This window comes from Cynocephalus volans, chromosome 10 (assembly GCF_027409185.1).
Source record: "Cynocephalus volans isolate mCynVol1 chromosome 10, mCynVol1.pri, whole genome shotgun sequence".
NCBI classification, from domain to species: domain Eukaryota; kingdom Metazoa; phylum Chordata; class Mammalia; order Dermoptera; family Cynocephalidae; genus Cynocephalus; species Cynocephalus volans.
The window spans coordinates 20,957,287-20,978,740 of NC_084469.1; the positions used below are offsets into that span (position 1 = coordinate 20,957,287).

General features: G+C 38.6%; 1 protein-coding gene across 1 annotated transcript in view; it reads left to right on the top strand.

The window, feature by feature from the left end:
• SLFN12 (schlafen family member 12) overlaps window positions 1-18,282 on the top strand; it is a 34,563-nt gene extending 16,281 nt beyond the window's left edge. The window contains 3 exon segments of the mRNA XM_063109806.1: window positions 12,996-14,077; window positions 17,638-17,920; window positions 17,922-18,282. Of these exon segments, the coding sequence (XP_062965876.1) occupies window positions 12,996-14,077; window positions 17,638-17,920; window positions 17,922-18,282 (1,726 nt within the window).
• The last annotated feature ends 3,172 nt before the right edge of the window (window positions 18,283-21,454 follow it).

Sequence of the window (21,454 nt, forward strand, 5' to 3'; positions counted from 1 at the left end):
GGTAGGAAGATAGGAGCCGGCCGCAGCTTTGGCGTCCCCCACTCCACCCCAGGCGGACCCAAAAAAGGCGCAGGGACAGGAGGTGAGTGTGGCAGGAGTCCCAGTTCCCCGCGCCGAAGGCCTCAGGGTTCTGGGGATGTGCCAAACTGGGCGCAGAGACCACATCTTTAGTGAGAGGTGACCCATCCAAGAGGCCTACGGTCTATTTCTTTATATGTGTACTTAAAAAAAAAAAAAGTTGTTTTGAGCTATAGTTGACCTACCTTAAACTGCATATGTACCATTCAATGAAATTTGACAAAGATATAAACCCTTGAACCCATCACCACGCATGTAAGCTAAACTTCAACTGACCTTTTCTGCAGCAAATACTGTGCATTCTGTATCTGGTCCTGTGTTCCCATAATGGTAATGATCCGATCTTCGGATCCTTCTAAAAGCTCATCAGTTTTAATCGTAGCTCCCGACTCGTGACGGATTTGTTTAATCCGCTGACCACCTTTGCCAATAATAGATCCAGCCAACTGAAAAGATTTTTAAAAATAAGTGTTTGGCAAGGAGAGCATGTCACTTGTCTGCTGTGCAAAATTAAGGGGGTACCAAAACCAAAACAAAACAAACCTCTCAGTAATCAAGATAAGCAATATTTTAAAAATCACAATGAATGCAAAAAATCTGCAATAAATAAAATATCAAACATGTAAATAAAGACAGGATCCAACCCAGCGTTTGCAGGAGCCTGTATCACTAGCCTTACCCAAGTCCAGGTCCTGCACCAGAACTTCCTCCCTTCTCCAGCTTGCTCCCTTCCTGCATCCTAAATCAGGTGACTATAAATGGTCTGTTTCTGGATTCTCTCTTCTGTTCCATCAGTCTGTTGGCCTATTCTTGTGCCATGACGCATTGCTGTAATATTAGAGCTTTATTGTTTTTCAAGATTGTTTAGCTATCCTTGCCTCATTGCACTGACTGAGGCCTCCAGGACAATGTGGGATAGAAGTGAAAAGAGAGTATCCTTGCCCCATTCCAAAACTCTAGGGAGAGTTTTTGATATTTCCTCACTGAGTGTGACTTTTTAAAGCTTTTATTTTGTAAATAATCTTTATCAGATTAAGGACATTTCTTTCTATTCCTAATTTGCCAAGTGTTCTTTTAAAAAATCTTGAGTGGATGTTGAATATTTGTCCCACGCTGGAGCATATGATGCTGTGGTAAACTGCAATAATGTTCAACAAGGTTGGTGCCCCTCCCCAGAGGTAGGTTATGGTTCTTTGCCTCATTGGTTTTAGGCTTGGCAATGTGACTTGTTTTGACCAATGAAATAAGAGCAGATGTAATGTGTGTTACTTCTGAGCTCAAGTTTTACGAGTCAAATGCTTTTTCTGCATCTGTTGAAATGATCATGTGGTGTTCTTTTATTCTATTAATGTCATAAATAGGCTGATTGATTTTCAAACATAAATCACTCTTGGATACCTGGATCCTGAGGGTCCAGAATACAGACGGGATACAGTGTGGAAGCCTTGTTTCTGCTCCATTCACCTTCAGCTGGGATGGATTGAAGGCTGGGGCTGGAATCATCTGAAGGCTCTCTCACTCACATGTCTGCAGTTGCTAGTGGGGAGACATCAGCAGCTGGGGGTTCCTTAGGCATCTCCCTCTCTCTCTGGTCTCTCCATGTAGTCTTTCCAGGATGGCAGTTTCAGAGTGGCTAGACTGGCTCGTGGTCCCCCCTTAACCCCCCACCCTGTGCCTGTCCCAAGACAGAGGCCAAGTGGTGGCTATATTGTCTTTTCAGATAAACCCTTGGAAGTCACACAGCATCACTTTCACTGTGTGCTATTGGTTAGAAGCAAGCTACCAAGGTTGGCATATGTTTAAGGGGAGGGAAATTAGACACCATCATTTGTGGAAGGGGTGTCAAAGAATATGCCAACATGTTTTACAGCCACAAATATGATTCCACTTACATATACTGTAGTTTAACAACCACAGTAAAACCAAATCTCTTGTTATATCTTTAAAAACATGGTAAAACTATGAGGAATAGTAAGGGAATGTTAACTGTAAATTTGATACGGTGTTTTACCTCTGAGGGGAGAAGGAATGGGATAGGATTGGGGAGCAGCACTCAAGGGGAGTAACACTCAATATTAATATGGAGCAGCACTCAATATTAACTCTATTGTTAATATTCTCTAACTGGGTGAGGGGTGTGCAGACATTCATACTTTTGTTCTCCTTTCTAACTATATGTGTTCTATAAATATTATCTTGTAGCTACTGAAATAATTAATAAACACATACTTTAGAAGTTGTGTGAATTTTGTCTGCTCACTTTTGGGGGGCTTTTCGGGAGATGCATTTTCAAGTCTGAGTTGATCTGCAATGGCATGACTCCCACACACTTTTCCATGGGAACAACCGATTTATCTTTTTGCTGACTTTTTGGAAGGCATCCTGGTGCTCTGGGAAAATCCCTGCGCTACCATTTTCTAAGTCAATGACTGAAGAAGTGTGTTAATTTCAGTGAAACTCAGTTTCCTTAGAGCTGGCGTGAGGATCAAATGAGATGAAGGAAAGTACAGCTATGTGCTTTCAATGTACGTGCTCATTCAACGTGAGTAAGTGCTCTTTCTCTTTTCCTGCGGTAAGATTCTAGAATGGACGTCCAACAGTAGGCAGTTGAGTCCGGAGTGGAGCGAGGGGTAGAGAAAGGGCAGTTCAGACTTGCAAACTCCCCAGGTGAGTGAGTCACTTTGCCCTCTGTGCATTTCAAAAGCCCTGGGTTTCTGGCAACAATTCTTAGGGGTGGTGAGCTGGAGCAACACATATTACCATAATTACCATAAAAAGGGGTCCCAAAGAAAGCAAAGTGGCAGAAGGGCTGTATCCCGCTAGAGACGCCATTGGAGCACCACAAGGAAACTAATAGCCCCAGAAGCTCCTTACACCGCGAGGGGTAACTGTTCCAATCCGTTTCTCGTGGACGGCCCGCTCCTGACCCCTTCGTCCTCGTCTGTGTCTTAACGGCTGCTGTCGCCCGGTCCCTGGCTAAACTGCGCTCTTAAGCCCAGGACAACAGTGCTGCACTGGGTCGCGAGTAAAGCTGAGAAAGTTGAGTCACCCCGCTAGGAGCGTGGTATTCCTCAATTTTAATGAATTAAAGCAACGACAATTGCGCGAGGTGCAAATTCCCTATCCACTGCGCGGGAATTCCCTAGAGCGCCCTTGGCCAATAAGAACGAACCGCGCTGGTCCCGCGGCGGGGCGGCCTTGCCCTTGCCAGGGTCTTTGCAGCGCGCGCACCTGCCAGGGTTCGGGCTTCCGGGGAGCAGCGCGCGCTGGGAAGTGTGTCCCGCTGCATTGCCAGATCTCCCAACCTCAGTCTCTTATTCCCCGGCGGTCCAGTCTGCTGGCTCCGGGACTAGGTGGGGCGCCGCCAGTACAATCCCACCGCCGGCTGGTTTCTCTCCCTGCCCGGAATCTTGACCTCTTGGCTCTGGTCTCCATAGCCCCTTCTACCCAAACCACAGGCTGTTGAGAGCTTGGGAAGCGCGGAGTTGCGAGCGTGGGGTCCGGGTTCACCTATGGCAAGGCCTGATGCAGAGGATGCTGGAAGGTGGTCTGAGAGCAAAGGTGTCAGGACTCCAGTTACAGAGCCTGCAAGAAGAAATGGGGAGCAGGGGCTGATTGGCAGGGCATTACCAGAAGGTGGTAGGGTTGGGGTTGTGTAGCTGGGCAGAAGCCTTTTTGGGGTAGAAATGGAAAAAAGTCTACTGTCAGGTCAGCAGAGAAGGTGAAATCACATTTGGGGCAGCCTCGTGTAAGAAATATGAAGACATTGGGTGTAACAGATACTAACTGTACTATAATACTATGGAGAAATACTATACAGCATGGCAGTAACATACATCCCCTCTGCTTTTTGTATACTTATGCCACATTGAGACTATCATTAAGTTTTAAATTTAGACTTAAATGACTGCACTTACCTGGCTTCATTGCTGTTCATCTACCAGGAGTCCAGACTTCTTTAGCTTCTCTTTTTTGGGGATATCTCAGGGTCATGTTCAAATACTTTCTTTCAGGGATCCAGGCCCAGGGGGTCTATTTGAATGAATGGCTAGGTCCCAAGATCTCTTAGGGAGGCAGTTTCCTCCTGGTACAGCTCTGAGATTTTGAGCAACCCTGAGGAAATGGTGCTGTTTTTTTAACAGACTTCCTTCCATAACAGTTACAGGGTTGATCCCTGTTATCCTCCCTGAGATAAAGTTTCTAGAGAAAAATCTGATACAATTCTTTGGGAAACCATTTAATAATATAAATCAATATTCCTAAATATTTCATCACTTGACCTAGTAGTTCAATGTTTAGAAACCTCTTTTGGTGTGTATATACACTATATATACTCAAATAATTTTAGCTTATTTGTGTACCTAAGGTACAAGCTCCAGTATAACCTCATGTTTTAGCCTGAACCTTAATTTCCTCAAATCTAGACTCTTTCTTCATGTGCATGATTTTTTCCCCTTCAAGATTCCATTTTTTACTGCCTGCAGTCTGGCTTCTTTTCTATCCATCTGTTCTGGCTTCCCATCTCTCATTCCAACAGATCTTTATATATTTCTGAACCATATCTGTCTGTAGAATCGAAGTACTTTGCCAGGGGACTCTTGGGCTCAGTGAAAACTAGAAGATATGATTAGTATACCCAAACCTCAGTGTAACTGACCCAAGATCCTAGTACAATTATATTGAACAACTGAAATTAACTTCAATTCCCAGCTATACGGGAGTAGTTAAATAATGGTACATTAATACTATATATGAAATTATGCAGCAGTTAATAAGAATTTCAAAGAATAGTCCATCATTACTTTACAAAACTGATGGAATATGGTACATTATTACATTGAAACCCAAGATTCAAAACTATCTATTTTAGTTTCTGGCAGTATGGCAGACCATGACAAACTCTCCCACTGAAAAAAACTTGTCATGTTACATCCCCAGCTCATTTTATGAAGCCACTATAACCTTGATACCAACCTCTGTCAACAATAATTTGAGAAAGGAACATCATAGATGCAAAATCTTAAACAAATTATTAGCAAATCAAATTTAGTATTAAGAAATGATGACAAGAGTGACATCAGAAAAAAATGGTGGATTAGGAAGCTCCAGCCTGTTGTTTACCCATGGAAACATCAAAAAATACCCCAAAACTGGTTGAACTAACAGTCAAAGGTCTATTGCAACCAAGTGGATGTCCAATCAAGAAGAAGCCACATTCAAAACTAGGAGATTTCATGATGTTTTTCACTCACCCTTGCCCTACCCTCTCCCCTGCATGGCAAGGCCTAGTCTGGAGGATGCAGCAGTATTTTTCCCAGTTCCCTCCCTCAAACCGGAGGGTGCAAACCTTATTTGAAATATTCTAACATGTCTGGGAACTGCCTAGAAGACTGATCTCTGTATCACCTAACTCAGATCTCAGGTGGGAAAAAGTGGGGACCACTGCCCATGAAAGTTGTAGGGAGACTACAGACCCGTAGATGCCTGGAACAAGAGATTACAGATAGAGATACAATATCTATCTAACGTCTAGAAGAAGAGCTGGGGTGAGATTCTTGGGGAAATGAAGACATTCAAAAGCAGCTGTGCATATAGAGGAGTTGAGAAAGTCACAAACAGCCCAGGCAGGATGAATATTCAGAAAAGACCTGAAATGACCTTAAGCTTTCACCCTGGGTTGATCCCTAGGATCAGAGCACACCCAGCTAATCAGTGAAGGACTGCTCTGGCACATAGCTAGTCTGCAAAGACTGGGAAAGGTGGCTGGTTTTTCAAATGCCAAATTTTCAACAAAACCCTACAAACAACAGGAAAACATGGCCCATACTAAAGAAGAAAGTAAACTGGCAGAATCTGTCTCTGAGGAAGGCCAGACAGACATATTAGACAAAGGCTTCAAAACAACTGACTTGATATCTACATGCAGAAGAATGAAATTAGACCCTTATCTCACACCAAATACAAAAATCAGCTCAAAATCGATTAAAGACTTAAATGTAAGACCTGAAACTGTAAACATACTGAAAACATAGTGGAAAAGCTCCATAACATCAGTCTTGGTGATGATTTTTTTGTATGTGCCTCAAAATCACAGGCAAGGAAAGCAAAAATAGACAAATAGGATTATATCAAACTAAACATCTTCTGCACAGCAAAGGAAATAATCAATGGGGTGAAGAGACAACCCATGGAATAGGAGAAAATATTTGTAAACCATACATCTGTTAAGGGATTAATCCAAAACATACAAGGAACTCAAACAACTCAATAGCAAGAAAACAAATAACTTGATTAAAAAATGGGCAAAGGGTCTGAACAAACATATCTCAAAAGAGGACCTACAGATGGCCAACAGGTATGTGAAAAAAATGCCCAACATCACTAATCATCAGGGAAATGAAAATTAAAACCACGATGAGATATAACCTTACATCTATTAGAACATCTATTATCAAAAAGAGAGGTAACATGATGGCAAGGATAGTGGGACTGTAAGTTATTGTAAAGTACAGCCATTATGGAAGACACTATGGAGGTTCCTCAAAAAATTAAAAATAGAACTACTATATGAGCCAGCACTCCCACTTATATATTCAAAATATATGAAATCAGTATGTCAAAGAGATATCTGCACTCCCATGTTATTACTCACAGTAGTCAAGATATGGAATCAACCTGAGTGTCTACCAACAAATGAATGGATAAAGAAAGTGTGCTATAGGCCCACCACCAACCACAGCCAGGCCAGTGTGACAGAGCCAGAGCTGGAGTGGAAGCCACCCCAAGGGGACCTGAGATGGCAGGCCATAGGCCTTGGCCCTACTTACTGCCAACCACAGCCAGGCCAGTGATGGAACCAGAAGCCCCTGGGGTCTTGAGACAGAGGGCCAAGGGCCTTAGCCCTGTCCCCCACCAACCACAACCAGGCCAGCAATGAAACCAGCCTTGGGCCAGCCCCACCCCCCTTCCCCTCTCCTCCCCCAACAACATTTTAGAATGTATTTATTAAAAAAAAAAGAAAGTGTGGTATATATACAGAATGGAATACTACTGAGGTGTTAAAAAGAAGGAAATTCTGTCATTTGCGACAACATGGATGAACCTGGAGGACATTATGTTAAGTGAAATAAGCCAGGCACAGAAGGACAAATACTACATAATCTCACTTATATGTAAAATATAAAAATGTTTGACTCATAGAAGTAGAGAGTAGAATGATAGTTACCAGGGGTTGCAGGGGTAGGGTTGGGGAGATGTTGATCCAAGGAAACAAAATTTTAGTTAAAGAAAAAGAATAAGTCCAAAATCTCTTGTACAACATGGTGACTATAGATAATAATTTATTATATTCTTGAAAGTTGCTAAAAGAGTAAGTGTTCTCACCACATAAGTAAGTTTTAAGTGTTCTCACCACATAAAATATAAGTATGTGAAGTAATGCATATGTTCATTAGCTCAATTTAGCCATTCCACAATGTACACATATTTCAAAACATGTACAGGATAAATATAAACAATTTTATTTTCCATTTTAAAAACAAAACCCTCCCCCCCCCACCGACACACACGAGTGTCTTAAATATGTTCTAAGAGCTAAAGGAAAACATGGGCAAGGAACTAAAGGAAATCAGGAAAACAAAATATGAGCAAAATGGGAATATCAACAAAAAATAGAAATTATAAAAGGAACCAAATAGAAACTGTGGAGCTGAAAAATACAGTAACTGAATTGAAAAATTCATTAGAGGGGTTCAACAGCAGAATTAAGAAGGCAGAAGAAAAAAAAATCAGTGAATTTGAAGACAAGACAATTGAAATTATCAAGCCTGAGAAGCAGAAAAAAAAAATGAAGAAAAGCATACAGAACTTAACAAGCATACCAATATATGCATTCTATTGTCCCCAGAAGGAGAAAAGCAAGAAAGGAGCAGAGAGAATATTTGAAGAAATAATGACTGAAAACTCCCCAAATTTGATGAAAAATGTGAATCTACAAAACCAAGAAGTTCAGTGAGTTCCAAGTAGGATAAACCCAAAGAGACCCACATCATGACACATCATAATCAAACTGTCAAAAGACAAAGACAAAGAGAATCTTGAAAGCAGCAAGAGAGAAGTCACTCATCATGTAAAAGAGGTCTTCAATAAGATTAACAGCCAAATTCTCAGCAGAAACCTTGAAGGCCAGAAGGCAGTGAGCTGATATATTAAAGTGCTGAAAGAAAAAAACAAACAACAACAACAACAAAAAAATCCTGTCGACTGAGAACTCTATATCTGGCAAAATTCTTTTAAAAATGAGAGCTAAATTAAGACATTGCCAGATAAACAAAAGCTGAAGGAGTTTATTACCACTAGACCTTTCCTGCAAAAAATGGTAAAGTGAGTTTTTCAAGTTGAAATGAAAGGACTCTAGGCAGTAACTCAAACCATATTGAAAATGTAAAAAAGGTCTTTGGTAAAGGTAAATACATGAGCAAATATAGAAAAACTGTTTTATTGTAATTTTGGTTTGTAGCTATACTTTTTATTTTCTACAGGATTTAAACGACAAATGCATAAAAATAATTATAAATCTATGTTAGCAATTACCACCCCCCCCAAAAAAAACAATTGCATAGTATATAAAGATGTAATCTGTGACATCAATAACATAAAGTAGAAGGGGGATAGAGCTGTAAAAAAGTAGAGTTTTTCTATGCAATTGAAGTTAATTTGGTATCAATTTAAGATAGATTGTCATAACTTTAGGATTTTATATGTAATCCCTATGGTAACCACAAAGAAATTGTCTAGAATATACACAAAAAGAAATGACAAGACATGTCAATACAAAAAATCAATTAAACACAAAGGAATGCCATAAGGCAGGAAATGAAAAACAAAAAGCTATAAGACATATGGAAAATAACAAAATGACAGTAGTAAGTCCTTTCATATTAATAATTACTTTAAAAGTAAATGAATTAAACTGCCCAATCGAAAGACATAGATTAGAAGACTAGATTTAAAAAACAAAACAGGATCCAACTATATGCTGTCTATAAGAGACTCACTTTATATCTAAGGACACAAGTAATTTGAAAGTGCAAGATGGCAAAAGATATTCCATGCAAATAGTAACCAAAAGAGAACAGGCAGAGATGGCTATACTAATATCAGATAAAATAGACTTTAAGTCAAAAACAGTAACAAGTGACAAATAAGGACAATATATAATGCACATTAGTTACAAAAGACAAAGAACAGCAGTAAATAATTCATCAAGAAAATGTAACAATTATAAACATGCATGCACCAAACCTCAGAGCTCTTAAATATATGCAACAGACATTCACAGAATTATAGGGGACAATACACAGCTCTATAATAATAGTTGGAATCGTCAATACTCCACTTTCAATAATGGATAGGAAAACCAGACAGAAGATCAATAAGGAAATAGAGGACTTGAACTGCACTATAGATCGATTGGACCTGACATACATATATGTAACACCTCACTCAACTCAAGTGCACATGGAATGTTCTTCAGGATAGGCCACATGTAAGGCCACAAAATGAATGATAACAAATTTTAAAAGATTGAAATTATACAAAGTATGTTTTCTGGCCACAGTGAAATGAGAAATCAATAGCAGAAGAAAAACTGGAAGAATCACAAACATGTGGAAATTAAACAACACACTCCTGAACACCAATGCGTCAAATAAAAATCACAAGAGAAATTAGAAAATATCTGGAGACAAATGAAAATGGAAACACAACAACCAAAACTTAGAGATGCAGCAAAAGCAGTACTAAAAGGGAGGTTAATAGAGGTAAATGTCTACAATAAAAAAGGAGAAAGATCTCAAATCAACAACTTAACTTTACATCTCAAAGAACTAGAAAAAGTAGAGCTAAACCCAAAGTTAGCAGAAGGAAGGAAACAATAGAGATTAGAGTAGAAATAAGTGAAACAGGAACTAGAAAAACAATAGGGAAAAAAAATCAATGAAACTAAGAATTGGTTTTTTGAAAAGATCAACAAGATCGACAAACCTTTAGCTAGATTGATGAAGAAGAAAAGAGAAAACTCAAATAACTAAAATCAGAAATGAAAGAATGGACACTACTACTGATTTGACATAAATAGAAAGGATTATAAGAGAGTACTATGAAAAAGTGTATGCCAACAAATTGGATAACCTATGTGAAATAGACAAATTCCTAGAAACATACCACCTTCCAAGACTGAATCAGGAAGAAACAGAAAATCTGAATACACAACTTATAACTAGTAAAGAGATTGAATCAGTAATCAAAAACCTTCCAACAAAAAGTGCCCTGGACAAGATGGTTTCACTGGTGAATTCTATCCAATACTGTGTGTGTGTGTGGCAGGGAGACCCGTGTAAATATGAACAATTTGAGTCAACCAAAATCAGCATATTGGCACCATCCTGGCAATCCAATCTCACTTGATCTTGCAAAAGAAATACTACTCCAACCAGTTCGAGTGATCCACTTGCTAGGCCATTCTTCTGGAACCCAGGACCCAGCTATAGAGCCCCAGGACAACTCCATAGGCATGAGTACCATGGTTCTTTGGGTAGAGGGCCACTGAGTACCCCAAAGGGAAAAAATGGAGACCTTGGTAGTTTTGTCCAGGCTTGGGCACCCTGCCACAATGACAATGCTGGTCCTGGCTGGTCCATGCTGGTCCCTGGCACGGGAAAGGGCTTAGAAAATCTCAAGGAAGGCAGTCTAGAGCATGGAGAGTGCTCTAAACCCCCTGAGGTTCAGTGTGCAAGGCAGGAACCAGGCCTCAAAGCCTTTTCTTCTGGAGTCTTAAGTGATTAAGAGCTCTCACCTGATTTCCTGCAGTTTGAGAACGACTGCTGTGGACACTTACTTCAGTGCTCTGCTTTTAAAGATTTCCATAGATCCATGGTGAAATTAGTGCCAAGTATGGATACAAAGTTCTGTGGGAGTATAGAGGAGGGAAGGATGAATATGGTAGTGGATGATAAGGAGTTTATAAGGTGACAAAGGCTAAGGAAAGCATTAGGGTCTCAGTATCTGTGGAAAGGCATAGGGTCCCAAAATCACATGGAGAGTGGTGACTACTCTGGTGCATGTGAAGTGGTGGCATTTATTGAACACCTAGACTGGTCCCTGTAAATTGCTAAGTGTTATACGGAATATGTGTCCATTCTGCACTCACTCCCTACTCCCGAGGAAATGCATGGTTGAATGTGAATTTTCTTTTTTTTTTTAAATACGTTTTTTATTAGTGACATACAATTAGACTTTTAAAAATTATGTACCTGGAAGACATTTTTTTTGGCAGCTGGCCAGTACAGGGATTGAACCTTGGACCTTGGTGCTATCTGCACCATGTTCTAACCAGCTGAGCTAACCGGCCAGCCCTGAATTTTCTTAATTTAATCTCAATCGTCAAAACGGTGTAGGGCCCCAATGTTATCATTGTTTACATGTGATCAGGAATTTATTGAGACAGAGGTGATATTCTCAGCCTATAGCTGAGCCTCCCAGTGATACTGGTCCAGCTGTGGGTAGGAATATTCTGACCCTTTGGAACCTTTCCTAGTGTAGTGATTACTGCCTATGATGGACTTTACTCTGATATGTCTCTAGGCTACCTGACAAACTTACAATCCCTTTAGGTTTCCATCTATAGCAAAGCAGTGATCTCAATTGACCTTAAATGCACCAAGCTAATGGATTAGGGATACAAAGACTAAAGCAGAATGTCTTAGTCTGTTCGGGCTGCTATAACAAAATACCATGGACTGTGTGGCATATAAATAATAGAAATTTATTTCTCACAGTTCTGGAGGCTGGGAAGTCCAAGATCAATGTGCCAGCATGGTTGGGTTCTGGTGAGGGCTATCTTCCCATTGCATACTGCTGATTTCTGGCTGTGTCCCCCCATGGCACAGTAAGCTAGCTTTCTGGGGTCGCTTTTATAAGAGCACTAATACCATTCATGAGGGCTCCACTTCCATGACCTAATCACCTTCCAAAGTCCCCATCACCTCAGGGGTTAGGATTTCAGTATATGAATTTGGGGGGGACACAAACATTCAGACCATAGCACAGATGTCTTGTTTATAAGAATTTTACCTCATTGAAAAAATATGTGGATATTTAGTAGAAAATGGGCATGGTGACTTGGCCTTTCTTGTTTAAGATCAAGGGCCAAAATTTTTGTATCTAATTAATTCTTGTAAGAAGGAAAAAGAATTAACATGGCATACTGCTGGAAGTCCTTAGACCCCAACTAGCAATTTTCCCAAAGGAGTCCCCATAAAAGGGGATAATTAATGAAGGTAAAAGATGAAATTATTAAAATAAAAAGAAAAGTAGGAATAATATGTAAAACGAAAACCTGGTTTACACTGAGAAGACCAAAAACATAGACTCCCCACAGGTTTATTTATCGAAAGGGGAGAAAAAATAAGTTATACAATATTAGGGATTAAAAAGGAGATATAAGCACAGATAAAGATGAGATTAAAAGAATTAGTGATCATATAAAACTATGGGGGATCAGTGAGAAATTGGTAAAGGGCCACAAAAAATTATTACAATATGTAAGTTTGAATATAATAATTACCCTGATTTGAGCATCATGTATTGCTGATATTTGATGCTGTACCCCTCAGATATGTACAATCAATTATGTTTTATTAAAAATAACTATGGCAACAAATTTGAAAATTCAGTAGGAGTATAAATTATTATAGTGTTAGCTCAAAATCTGTCCAAAAAAAGTTACTTTGTACCTGTATACTTACCAGCCCAGGGGAATACATACAGTAAAGGATTTTGCTGTGTTTGCCTCACATTAGAGAATTTTCTGTCTCTCCTACTTAGGTTCTAGTCTAATGGCTGTCTTTATTTTACAGAACAAGATTCCTGTTGGGAAATTGAATGGCTGCTGAGAAAATGAACATCATTATTGATTTGGAAACTAACTATGCTGAGCTCGTTCTGGATGTGGGAAGAGTCATTCTTGGGGAGAAGGATAGAAAAAAAATGGCAAATAGTCAACTGAGAAAAAAGCAAAATGAAGAAGTCATACAAGCTGTGTGTGCTGCACTGAATTCTGGAGGGGGAGTGATCAAGGCTGAAATTGAGAATAAAAACTATCGTTACCAAAAAGATGTAACAGGACAAGATTTGGAAAATTCTTTTTGTAATATTGTGTCATTTGTCCCCAAATACCTAGACTTCATGCAGAAAGATCACTACTTTCTGATTTTTGTGAAATCATGGAGCTTGGAAACCTCTGGTCTTTGAATTGCCACCTTGAGCTCCAATTTGTACAAAAGAGATATAACTTCTGCAAATGTCATGAATGCAGCTGCTTCACTGGAGTTTCTCAAAGTCATAGAAGAAACTAGAGGGAGATCTCGTTTAAGACCAAAATTGCCTGCAAAGAGGGCTCATATTGATGCACAAGAAGAAAATAATGTGGAAGTTTTGGCTGCTGACTTTTTTAACAGGACAAAACTTATATACAAAGAAAAGTTTGACTTTACCGAATCCACACATATTGAAATTAAATACTTCTCAACAGGAAAGTTGTTACAACGCATTAAAGAGATTCTCCCTCAGTATGTTTCGGCATTTGCAAATACTGATGGGGGATATTTGTTCATTGGTTTAAATGAAAAAGAACAAGAAATAATGGGCTTTAAAGCAGAGAAGAGTGATCTCAGTGAGTTAGAAAAAGAAATAGAAAAGTCCATTAGTAAGCTGCCTGTCCATCACTTCTGTGAGGAGAAAAGCGAGATAAATTACTCATGCAAATTCCTTGACGTATATAAAGAAGGAAGTCTTCATGGATATGTCTGTGCACTCAGAGTGGAGCGATTCTGCTGTGCAGTGTTTGCTAAAGAGCCCAATTCCTGGCATGTGAAAGATAACTGTGTAATGCAGTTGACCACGGAAGAATGGGTCCAGTTCATGATGGATGCTGAGCCAGGTTGAGGAATGGGGATTAGCAATAAAGATACATTTGGCTGGGGTGACAGAAAGGGTTTTTGGGGGGGATTTGGGACAATGATCAAGAGTCTTCAAATTTCAACACCTAATTTACTAATCTCTTGTGGATACAATTAATAGTTGACTGCCTCTTGTTTTCTTCTACCCACTTAGAAGATAAACAGCCACAATGTAGCCCTAAATAATACCATAAAGAAAGAGTAATTCAATTACAATTTAGGGCTACATTTTGGCTCGCAAATGTGAGAGGAAGAGGAAAGAGGTTTTAAGGAAAGTAAATGGAAAGGGGTAAAGAAGGATGAAGGAGCAAGTAAGTAAAAGAGACAAGCGTTCCTGAGAGAAAGAAAAGATTTCTGCTCTTATCTTTCTTTTCTTTTCTTTTTTTTACTTTCTATGTGTGTAGTTTGCTGTTCTTGTCTGGCTTTAAAGCTGGAAATCTGGATAATTGATTTTAAGTCATCTTTTCTTTTCCAGAAATGCATTTTAGAACCCTAGATTTCCCTCCAAAGTTTGTTTTAACCACAACCAAAAGGTTTTAATATGTTATATTTTCATTTTCATCTAGTTCAGCATGTCTTTTTATTTCCATTGTGCTTTTTATTTTAATAAATGGGTTGTTTGGAAATACGTTGCTTAATTTTCAAACACTGGGGATTTTCTATTGAACTTTCTGCTATTTAAAAGTCTTAGACAGTCTTGCCGGAAGGTTGAAATTTTAAATATCAACCCATTTTAAACAGATAATAGATGTATTATCTATTGCCAAGTAATAAATTATCCCAAAACTTAGCAGCTTAAATTAGCAAGAAACATTTATTATCTCATTGTTTTAATAGTTTAGTAATCTAGAAGTGGCTTAGTTGGGTGATTCTGCCTCAAGGTCACTATGTTATCCACGGGCAGAGGTTGCAGTCTCATTTGAAGGCTTGACTGGGGGAGAATCTACTTCCATGCGAACTCACATCGTTGTTGTTTGGCATCAGTTCCTCTTTGGCTGTCGGCCAAATACTGTAGTTTCTTACCATGTGAGTCTCTCTAAGAGTTGTCTGAGCATCTTCATGGAATGGCAGCTGGTTTCCCCAGGGTGAGCTTTCTTCTTGTTGCTCAAGATTGCTTTGGCTACTTGGGGTCTTTTGTTTTTTCATATGAATTTTAGGATTTTTTTTTTCTATTTCTGTGAAAAATGTCACTGGAATTTTGATAGGGTTTGCATTGAATCTGTATAACATTTTGAGTAGAATGGGTATTTAATGATATGAATTCTCCCAATCCATGAACACAATGTGTCCTTCCATTTATTTGTGTCTTCTTCAATTTCTTTCATCAGTGTTTTATAATTTTCAGTATACAGATCTTTCATCTCCTTGGGGAAATTTATTCCTAAGTAATTTTCTTTGTAGCTATTGTAAATGGGATTGTTTTCCTGATTTCTTTTTCTTTCTTTCTTTCTTTCTTTCTTTTTTTTTTTTTTTTTGTTAATTAGGTGTTGGTGTATAAAAATGCTACTGATTCTTTTTTTATGCCGATTTTTTATCCTGAAACTTTATGGAATTTGTCAGTTCCAACAGTGTTTTGGTGGAGTCTTCAGGGTTTTCTATATATAAGTTCATGTTCTCTTCAGTGACAGTTTAACTTCTTTTCTGATTTGGATGCCTTTTATTTCTTTTTCTTCCCTAATTGCTGTGGCTAGGATTTCCAGTACTATGTTGAATAGAAGTGATATGAGTGGGTATCCTTGGTTCTGATCTTAGAGGGAAATATTTCAGATTTGCACCACTGAGTATGATGTTAGTTGTGGGCTTTGTTGTGTCGAAGTTCATTCCTTCTATACCTAATTTGTTGAGAGTTTTTATCATGAAAGAATGTTGAATTTCGTTGGATGGTTTTTCTGCACCTGTTAATATAAGCACATGGTTTTTGCCCTTCATTCTATTAATGGGGAGTATACATTTATTGATTTGCCTATGTTGAACCATCCTTGCATACCAGAGATAAATTCCTCTTGATCATGGGGAATGATCCTTTTAATGTGCTGTTGAATTTGGTTTGCTAGTATTTGGTTGAAAAGTTTTGCATCTGTGTCCATCAGTAATATTTTCAGTGTAATTTTCTTTTCTTGTATTTTGTTGTCTGGGTAATGCTGATCTCACAAAATAAATTTGGAAGTATTCACTCCCCTTCAATTTCCTAGAACAGTTTGAGAAGGATTGGTATTAGTTCTTTAAACATTTGGTAGAATTCTTGCTGAACTTCTTTTATTTGGGAGTTGATGTCTTTAATCAGCTTTGCAAAACTAATTATGTTTATCTCTTCAAATATTGCTTATGTCTTGTTTTTCTCTTCTTGTGGGATTCCTAGTGCAAATATGTTGACCTTTTGACCATCTCTGACATGTCTCTCACCCTGTGTTTTTTCATTCTTTTTCTTTCTGAGTTTTAATTTGGACTTTTTTTCTACCATCCTTTCTTCCTATTGATTAATCTTGTTGCCTTCTATGTTCTGTCTGTTGTTAAACATTATCAAATGAGTTCGTAATATCAGACATTGTATTTTTAAGTTGTAGATGTCCACATAATTTTTATCCATTGATTCCAACTTTCTAAGTCTCTAAGAGAATCAGGACACTTTCATCTTTTCACCTATTTTATTAACTTTGTTTTCTTGAAGGTATTAATTATAGTTATTTTAAAGTCCCTCTTTGATAATTCCAGTATCTGAAGCATGTCAGTCTTTTTCTCTTATCTGTTTTCTCTCTTGTTTTTTAGTAATTTGTCATGTCTCTTACTTTTTTTATTATATCATGGATTACAAATGATAGAGACTTTGGAAATCTTACATTCCTCCAAAAAGGGTTACATTTTCTTCTGGAAGACAGAAAGAGCACGAATGATTACCTTTATTCTTTTGACGTTTTGTTTTATGCCTATTTAGGTATGGTCTCTTTTAATTTTGCCCTTACTATTAGGTCATGGCTCTTCTGGAGTCACAACTTAAAGTCTGGGGTATTTACCAAGGCCCCTTTGCTTTGTTGTGACTTTAGTTCCAGTCCGCATCTACCCAGTTGATATTTTCTTCTGTGTTTCCAGAATCTCATCTTTTATCAGCCAGTGAGTTGAGGGAGATTTGTACGCAGGTTTTGGTTTCTTCTCCGCACTTTCATCCTCTCTGGGATTTTCTTTTTCAAACTCTAGCTCCTCTGACAGCCTTGAATTGTGACCTTTTTTGCTTCAGCCCAGTAAAACTGCTGATTTCTGCTTGGGCTCTATTTGCCCATGCTGTGATATGAAAAATGTCCTCAGGGAAAAAGCCGAGGTGAATGTGGAGCTACCCTTGTACTTCCTGTCTATCAAAGATTGTAGCCCTTTAAGTCCTGCTTGTATTGATTGCTCTCCAATTCTTTAAATTATTATTTCATATATTTTGTACAGCTTTTTTAGTTGTTTTTAGTGGGAGGGTTGGTCCTATACAAGCTACTTTGTTATGGCTTAAATTGGAAGTTCCCAGTGTTTTACAATTTATTATCATTATTTCCATCTCTAGTTCTACCAGAAAGGATGATACATGCTTCAGAAATCCTCTATGCGGAACGGTTCTTACAACATGAAGAACTTGGACAATTAATATACAAAGAAATGGGCCCTGTCAGACAAGGTAAACTGATCTTCTCTAAGAGCTGGTCTTTGGATTTGGGCTTGCAAGAGAACCAGAATGTCATCTGTGATGCTCTTCTGATTTCCTTGGACAGTCCGCCAGTCCTATGCACCTTACCTGGAGTACTGAATGAGGAGTCAGAAATCTATTCTAGACAAACTGCCCTAACTTTAGCAGAAGCTGGCAAAAATTGCTGGTTACACTGAGAAAGTGTGTGTCATGATGAAGATCTTCTGCTTGAGTCCTGAAGGCAAGGCAAGCTGCCCTTATGATTCAAGCTTGGAAATATTTTACCCTGACCCCTACTATTCTATAACCACTCAAACAATGGAAAATTTGCTGAAGGCCCTTTTTGTAGTCTCAAGGAGACTCAGATCTTTTAGTTAGCAGTTTGCCTCTGACATTTTCAACGTCTCTCCGATGATCAGTATGGATTGCTTTCAGAAGAATGACTTAAGGATAATTAGATCTTGTCCAAAGTGCATTGAATCATGGAAAATGGATTGGGCTACAGAGACATTTTTCATGACATAATCAGGATGTTCTCTACTTCTGTGAAAATACGCCTTTGAAAACTTTGCAAGTTAAGCCATTTGATATGATGTTGGAAAATTAGGCTTAGCCTATTGTCACTTCTTACTAAATAATCTTCATAGATATTGCTTAAGAGGTATTAGGAAAATTAATTTGTTAATTAGTCTATACACAGTTTATTTACTCTGAACATAGTTCGTGGATACATTTCTTCCATTTCTGAGTTGGCAAAAATCACAATAATTTTATTCTTAACAATGAAAATCTCCCAGGATGCACCCAAAAGACCTTTGTAACCTAGAAAAGATTATCATTGATTATCGATTACAATTTTTAAAATGGCATAGATAGTAGTAACCTCTATCAGATTTCCCTTTGGGCATGGGAGAGTAGGGGACTACGTTTTGGCATAGAGCAAGGAGTATACCGGTATCATGGGCTAAGCAGACAGAAAACTCAGCAGCATAATAGAATCCTGATATCAATGGAAGAAAAGAGAAAATGTTCTGTGTCCAATTTATGCCTAAGAAGAGACAATCCATGGATGTCTCCAGGGTGTAGGTTTTAGTGTCCAGGACAAAGCTGTTTCTGGTGCGGGGGTGAATTCATCTCTAATGGTAGGGTCTTGGGCTAGACAAGGATTGTCTGAGGCATTGTCATCTCCAGCAGTGAGCTCCCAGCCAGGACCATGTCTTCTAGGATGTGGGACTTATGGGGTTTTTTTGTTTGTTTGTTTTTGTTTTGGCAGATGGCCAGTTAGCTCAGTTGGTTAGTGCATGGTGCTGATAACTTGGGTATGTTTTTTAAAAGTAGATACAGACTCAGGTTGATGTGGGTCTCAGCATTTGCCATGTTTGATTGAAACAATGACTTACATGGAGTACTTGGGCCTCCAGATTGTAAATCAGTGAAAGCACCCAGACCAGTAGCAACAAAATCAACAGAAAACAGAATGGTATGCAGGTGAATTTGACAGGTGTTTGTTTTTATTTATTGATTTGTTTGTTTTGTGGTAGAAGTTAAGGTTCAAATGTGTTCAATATTGGATGACCGGCTGCCTGACTGCTCGATGTTAATTGGTCGCAGGAGGGTAGAGGGCCTTGCTCTGGCCTCTAGCCCTTATGGAAGCGGGGGTGAGATCAAAAATTTAGGAAGATAGGTTAAGTCCTGGGGCAAGATATAGTCACATTTAGAGGTCCATTTGTAAGACTGGAATGTTTTTTAGAAGACTATTATGCCCCCAGGAGGCATTAGAAGAGGTTGTTAAAGCCTATTCAGTAAAGGAATAGGGCAGGCACTAATGGGCATGCTTATTGATTTTAATTTGGACCTATTTTAGAGCCTTTTTGTTGGTGAGAGCCCCTTTCACAGTGGGCTGATTTGGGCTCCATTTTTTGTTGGAGGGGGGCTGAAGTGGGCCAACTTGGGCTGCGTTTTTTGTTGGAGGTGGATTGAAGTGGGCCGATTTGGGCAGTGGTGGTGGTATAGTGGTGAGCATAGCTGCCTTCCAAAGTGGGCTGATTTGTAAGTAAATCAATGAGATTAAGTCAAATTTGTAATGAAGAATATGATGCCATCAGAACCCAAAAGGACTAAAAGATGTTGGACTTGTATGTCTGTAATGAGTGTGTCAAATGAATCTCCTTGGAGGAGGATGGTATTAATGTAATATCATACCTGTGCTCCTGGAGCAATATGTATGCACTTAAAATCTTGTCTGTAAAGTTTGCGTGTGATGGCAAGATTTTGGAGCTACGTGTAGCCTGGAAAAGGAGTATTGTGTATTTCCACGTGTAGCCTGGAAAAGGAGTATTGTGTATTTCCACGTGTAGCCTGGAAAAGGCATATTGCGTCCCTTCGAAGGTGGAGGCAAGTTGCAGTTAAGAGATTGTTGAAATAGGCACTGGACAGAATATAATAGCCAAATCTATAAGAACAAAATACTTACCAGTTATTGATTGAATAGACTTAGTAGTTTTAATAATATTAGATATTGGATACGTGGGTCCTGGTAGACGGGACCGCAGTATTAAGGTTGTAGTAATCCACCATGAAGTGCCTTTTACTATTTTCCAGGTCTCAGAACAGGAAAGATAGAGCTGTTAAATGGAGAATCAGTGGGAGTAATTACCCTTTTATTAATTACATTTTATATAATAAATTTTAATCTTTGAAGGGCCTATTTTAACTTACATTGAGCCATATTAACTATTTTAACTGGAGGTTTATGGGGTCTCATTTTATCAAGCCAATTTTTAAGTGCCAAATATTTAATTTTAATGTATTATTTATTGTGTCAGGAAGTCTGTGTCCAATGTGAGATATTTAGGGCAATGGATACAATAAGCATAGGAAATTCAGCCAGGGCTATATACTTTATAGAGTAAGACATAGGTATTTTTAAAAATTTTTCTATGTAGTTACCTGTTAAAGATTATAAGGGATACAACATTTAAATTTAGTGAGAACCCTAGGTATAACTATAATTTGGGCTCGGTTTTGATTAAGTCCATGAAGTTTGTCAATTTGTGTATTTAGTAAATGTCAGAATTAATTTAGAACTTATGTTGTAGAGACACAAAACCCAATCAGTGCCTTGTTTATCTTTTGCTGTATAAACTCTTTAGCACATGAATTTTGGATTTCCAATTGTGTCAAATTATGGACATTTGTTTTAATGTAATTATACAGTATGTTTTGTATCTATATCTGTGTATACATATACAATCTACTCATTTTATCTATATTAAAATTATATCTATATATATTTTAGTGAGTTATTTTTATTTTCCCCCTCTGTATCCAGGTTTTTCCCCCCTTTTCCTGCCCTCCCCCCATTTTAGTTTTTATCTCTGGCTGATGAGAGGAAAATGGGGGAGGGGAAGGGGCCCAGTGCCTCTAGACAGCAGCCTGTCCTTGGACCAGCCCCTACAGTCTCCTCCCCACCCTCCCTACTTTTTAAAAAACAAAACCTTTTAGAATGGCTTGTATCTCTAGGGTAAAATTTTCCTCCTCCTCTTTCTCTCTCTCTCTGGTCTCCTTTCTGTCTCAACTATTTTTTCCTTTTTTTTTTTCTTTTGGGTATTTACCTGATATGCTCAGATAAACATAGATTCAAGAAGCTAAGCAAACCCCTGAATGGCAAAGGGCCACAAAAAATGATTACATTGTG